The 5,543-nt window shown below is 62.1% G+C and overlaps 1 protein-coding gene across 1 annotated transcript; it reads left to right on the top strand.

Moving 5' to 3' along the window:
• Positions 1-1,405: 1,405 nt before the first annotated feature.
• Positions 1,406-3,596, top strand: LOC104341359 (putative serine/threonine-protein kinase SBK3). Its single transcript, XM_009954423.2, has 4 exons — positions 1,406-1,577; positions 1,797-1,999; positions 2,677-3,307; positions 3,364-3,596. The coding sequence occupies exons 1-4, from the start codon at positions 1,406-1,408 to the stop codon at positions 3,594-3,596; spliced, it is 1,239 nt and encodes a 412-aa protein (XP_009952725.2).
• Positions 3,597-5,543: the final 1,947 nt, after the last annotated feature.

The raw sequence follows: 5,543 nt of genomic DNA, 5'->3' as shown, positions 1-5,543 counted from the left end.
GGCATGGGAGCGGGCAGGAAAGTCTGAGTCACAGCTTACGGTGCTGGGGGTGGCCGTGGGGCTGGGGGCACCCAGCCGTGCCCTGGTAGCACCCAACCCTGCTGGGACACACAGCGGGGGACGCAGGTGAGGCACGCACCGCTCCTGGGCTGCTTGGTTGTCCCCGTGCAGCCCTGAGCGACACTCGACCCTGCCTTCTGCTTCTGGCTTGCTTGCATGGCCCTCTTGGCTCAGCCCCACGGCAGCGGGGGGTGTGTGCGTCGGGGGGACGGGCTGGTTGTCCCAGCCCTGCACACCTGGAGGTGCCCGTAGCGGTGACCTCGCTGTGGCTGCACCAGCGCAGGGGACTGCAGGTAGTGGGATGGGAGAAGGGACCAGGGTCCTGCTTCAGGGCTGGGGATGGAGGAGCAAGGAGTCATCCCTGACCCCTTGCAATGGGGGGATGTGGGGAGAGGGTAAGCCCTGACCCCTTGCAAAAGGGAGGATGAGGGGACAGGTAAAGACAGGCTGTACCCCTTGCACTGGGGGATGTGGGGTGGGAGGGAGCCAGCTCTGAACCCTTGCAATGGAGGGGGTGTAAGGTGGAGAGAGTGGGACTCCTGATTGCTGCCGTGGGGTGATGTGGGGTGCGATGCGCAGCTGCCTGTCCCTCCTCTGGGCAGTTCTGGGGCTCACTGCCTCACCTCTGGGCTGTGGTGTGAGGCTGACCTCCCTCCTACATCAGAGTGCGTGTCCCAGCTCCCTGTGGCCCCTGTCAGGGATGCTTGGCCCTGCTGGACAGGGCCATTTTGGGGTCCTCATCACCTCTTTGTGCGGGGCTGTGCCTTTCCACCAGCTGGGACCCCTATGTCTGCACAGTGCCTGGGGGAGAGGGCTTGATCCCGGTCAGGTGCACTGTGGGGAGAGCCCCTGGGGTAGGACTGGGCTGTACTGGGTTGAGCTGTGCTGTACTGGACTGAGCTGTGCTGTGCTGGGCTGGACTGGACGGGACCGGACTTGGCTGGGCTAAACTGGGCTGGACTAGAGAAGAATGGACCAGGCTTGTCTGGGCTTCACAAGACTGTGCAGGAGTAGACTGGATTGGGCTTGGGTGGGTTAGACTGGACTGAATTGTACTGGACTAAACTGGGATGCTTCAGAGCAGGTTGGTCTGGGCTCCACCAGGCTGGGCTGGGCTGGACTGTATTGGGCTTGGCTGGGTTGTACTGGACTGAACTGGGCTAGACTGGGATGCTTCAGACTAGGTTGATCCGGGCTCCACTAGGGCTGAGCTGGGCTGCACTGGGCTGTTGCAACTGGGTGCCCTGGGGCCCTGAGTCTGGTGCTGACACCGTCTCCCCATGCAAGGGGCTGGGGATGGCGAGGCTTTGCAGCAGCGCGGGGGGCTTGGCTCTCCCCAGGGCCCATGGAGGAGTCAGATGAGGACGGGGAGGACAACGAGGAGTTCCTGGAGCGGCTGATGGTGCAGACGGGCCGGGAGATGCCACAGCGGGAGCTGGAGGAGCACTACGCCGTGCTGGAGGAGCTGGGCAGCGGGACCTACGGCCGCGTGGTGCTGACAGAGCCCCGGGATGGTGGTGAGGGGGCACGGAGGGGAGGATGACTCTGCTGCTGGCTGGGGGAATCTGCTCCCCAGATGCGCACAGACGTGCACAGCCCCACCACGGCACCTGACCCACCCCAGACAAACCCCAGCTTTGCCCAAACCACCCCATGACAGACCTTGTCTCTGCCCGCCTCGGTGTCTCAGCTGATGCTGACCCCCCCCTTCGCCTCCCCCGCCCTTTGTTTCCCAGGCTCACCAGTGGTCCTCAAGCTGATGCTGAAGGAGCAGACGGAGCGGCGGGCGTTCCTGCGGGAGTATTGCATCGCCCTGTGCCTCTCCAGCCACACCGCCTGCCTGCGCGCCCTGCCCATCGCCTTCGAGAGCGCCACACACTTCGCCTTCGGGCAGGAGCTCGCTCCCGCTGGGGACCTGTGTGCCCTCCTCAACCCAGGGGTGCGTGCTGCCCCGGGGCTTTGTGCAGGAGCCGGGTGGGGGCCAGGAGGGGTGGGAGGACGGAGGAGAAGGTGCCGGGACAGCTTTGCAGGGGGTGACGTGACGCTGTGTGTGTGTGCAGACCCTTTGCACAGTGAGCACCCACCTACACTGTGTGGGCAGACCCTCGGCCGGGGGGGTGCACGCCCACGCTGTGCGTGGAGGGAGACCCTTTGCAGGGGGTACAGTGACATTGACTGTGGGGATGCCCTTTGCAGTGGGTGTAGTGGCACTGGGCATGGAGAGGACACTTTGCAGCGGGGTGCAGTGACACTGTGTGCGTGGGGAGACCCTTTGCTCTGAGCACCCACTCGCTCCGCCCCAGCAGACCCTTTGCAGTGGGGTGCATGCCCACACTGTGCATGGGGAGAGACCTTTTGCAGGGGGTGCAGTGACGCCGTGCACGAGAGGAGACCCCTTGCAGTGGGTTGCAGCGATGCCATGCATGGGAGGAGATCCTTGCAGTGGGGTGCATGCTCCCGCTATGCATGGGGACGGCTTTTGCAGTGCAGGTCTGTGGCTACAGGTTGCTGTGGAGCAAAGCATGGGCCAGCGGTGCCGGGCAGGGGTCTGGATGCTGCAGCAGCCCCTTCGGGGAGGTGGCTGTGTGGCGGGTGATGGTGCCACCCTGCCTGCAGGAGGGCCTGGCGGAGGAGCTGGTGAAGCGCTGCGTGTCCCAGCTGGCCGAGGCGCTGGATTTCATGCACAGCCGTGCCCTGGTGCACCGGGACGTCAAGCTGGACAACGTGTTGCTCTTCGACCGTGAGTGTCGGCGGGTGAAGCTGGGCGACTTCGGGCTCACCCGTGTGCAGGGCTCAGCCGTGGGTGCCATGTCCGGCACCCTGCCCTACTCCCCGCCAGAGCTCTGTGTGCTCCAGGGCTCCGACACGCTGGAGCTGGACTCCAGCCTGGATGTCTGGGCCTTCGCTGTCCTGATCTTCTGCCTCTGCACTGGCTGCTTCCCCTGGGCCGTGGCTGCCAGCTCCGACCCCCAGTTCGAGGACTTCAGCGCCTGGCAGGGCGGTACGGCAGGGCAGGGGGTGCCAGCGTCCTGGCAAGGCTTCGGCTCCGGGGCGCTGGAGATGCTCCGGCGCTTGCTGACACTGGACCCCGACCGCCGGAGTCCGGCCATCGAGGTGCAGAAATACCTGTCCCTGCCCTGGCTCATGGCTCCCAGTGCCGGGGAGCCAACACTGAGCAGCTCCCAGTCCCCCCTTGCTAGTGGCATGAGGGAGAGCCCGGGGGGCACTGGGATACGGGATGCTGCTGGTGGGGGTGACGGGGTTCCCATGCCCCCTGCTAACGCCCTTGCCCCATGCTGGTAGCCAGCATCTGCCTCCATCTCGGGGCTGGTACTGTGGCAGGCAGTCCTCGGGGGTATGGGCTCCCTGTCCGATGCCGGAGGTTTGCTGGGCTAGGCACGGGTTGCAAGCGCAGGAAGGAGAAGCGATGCCTTGGGCAGCACCTGGAGACCACAGACCTGCAGCTGGACGCCCAGCACCTTGCAGATCGATGTCACTCAAATCGGTCCAGCCGAGCAACTGTTGCACAGCTCTGAGACGCACAAGGGAAACCCAGGGCAGGAGCAGCCTGCATGACGACAGAGAGAAACAGGAGGAGAGCACTTAATCAGGAATTAAAGCTGTTAAGGCCGATGCAAGACTTTGGCAGAGACAGAAGGTGAAACTGCTTAGCAGAGAAACCCAGAAACACGTCTGACCTTGACCTCCTTCCTGCACCTTAGGGATGAGGAGGTTGTCACGGGCTGCTGTTAATTAGGGAAGATGCTAACCAGCCTCCTGGGGGTTAACTGCTGTAATTAAGGAGAGATGCTAAATAACCTCCTGGGGCTTAAGGAGCTGGGGAAAGGAGTGTAAAGCCCCCAGGGCATGCAGCTGAGCTGAGCTGGGGTGTGATGGGGCTGCGAGGAGCTGCTAGGTGGATCCCTGGGGCTTGAGTTAAAACCTGACAAACATGGGATCAGGCTTTGAGCAAAGCGATGGGCAAGGTGATTTGCACTGGTAAGGGCTGGATGTGGGTCGGTTGATAGTGCAAAAGGGCAAAGAGACACAAAGAGAGAGGGAATGGAGATGGCTCTGGGTGTGCAGGAGGGGACGCACACAAAAATTGGCTTCAATGGCTGCAAATATTCTCCATCTCCGGCATGGGAGAGACTGGACAGGCTCTGGAGGAGAGTTTGTGGGGTGAGCTCGTGGTTTGGAGGCTGGACAAACACTTGCCCAGGCTCAACCAGCCATCTGGTCCCCTCTGGCCTTCCCACCGGGGCTGCTGGCAACCAGGAGGAGAGCAGTGGGGTCCCCGCAAGCTTTGGCACCTAACCTTGGTGCCGCACCATGTGCGGGCAGGGCTCTGCCTGCCTGCTGGGGAGCACCCTCCTGGGGTTCTCCTGCACCCCTTTGAGCAGTCCGCACCTCTGTTTCGGGACACATGGCTTCTGGAGCCTCTGCCTGGGACCCATCCACCCTCTGCCTGGGGAGCCCATGCCCACCCCTCCCTGAGGACCCCCAACAGGCTGGGGGACGCTGTGCTCTCCCCTCGGCAGAGGATCCATCTCTCACACCACCAGCCCTGGTGCAAAGTGGAAGAGGAGGAGGAAAATTGGCTGAGAGGCTGAAGCTTAATAAAATTCTCTGTTGTTTTGCCTTTTTTTTTTTTAACTGTATTTTCCTATGAACCTGCTGCTTGAGCCCTTAACACTGCTTTTTCTCCTCCTTGGGGCAGGCAGGCTCTGAGCAAAGGGGGTCCAGGCCACCCTGCCCTGCTCTGTGGTGGTGGTAAGCCTCCAGAGAGGAGAGGGCACACGGGCAGCTGGGAGGCATGCCGAATGCCCAGCTTCAGCGATGTGGAGGCTTTTCCTTTGCAGCGGCCCCCTGTGAATTACAGCCTGGGGGTGCTCGAGCCAGGGGTGGCAATGTCTGCCTGGACTGGTGGTGCTCCCTATTAGCTGGGGGTGAAAAACTCCCCCACCCCAGAGGAACTGCCTCACAGGTGGGGTCTTGCAGCCTGCTGCTGAATTTCTCCTGAGCCACATGGTTTTCCTGGCGAGAAAAATCTTCCCCAGCCCAGCACCAGTGTGCATGCCATGGAGCGTCCTCCAAAGCAAATAATGCTCCGTGGAAAAATGCATTGGGTAACTCTTGCAACAAGCAGCTCGTGAACATGTTTGCAGCACGGGTCGGTCCGCTGTCCACACAAATGCATGGCTCTAGCCCTTACTCAAGCTTCCCAGTGGCCGGGGAGAGCTGGTCCTGTAAAGCCAGACAGGGTGGTCCAGAGATGCTGCTGGCTGAACAGCAAAGGGGGCATCATGTGAGGGACAGCCAAGCCTCCTGGATGATTTAAAGGAGGGTCTCAGGGACCTTATGGGGCAGTGCAACCTTGCAGCAGCCGCCTGTTATCAGCTATGAAGTGGTGCAGACGGACCTGCAATGGAAAAAGCTTTGGCTGCATCTGTGGGGCCAGGATGGGAGAAATCTCCTAGTCT

This window comes from Leptosomus discolor, unplaced genomic scaffold, assembly GCF_034619465.1.
Source record: "Leptosomus discolor isolate bLepDis1 unplaced genomic scaffold, bLepDis1.hap2 HAP2_SCAFFOLD_27, whole genome shotgun sequence".
In the NCBI taxonomy this organism is placed as follows: Eukaryota; Metazoa; Chordata; class Aves; order Leptosomiformes; family Leptosomidae; genus Leptosomus; species Leptosomus discolor.
Note: the sequence above shows the minus strand (reverse complement) of the source record. Positions and strands in the feature narration are given on the sequence as shown.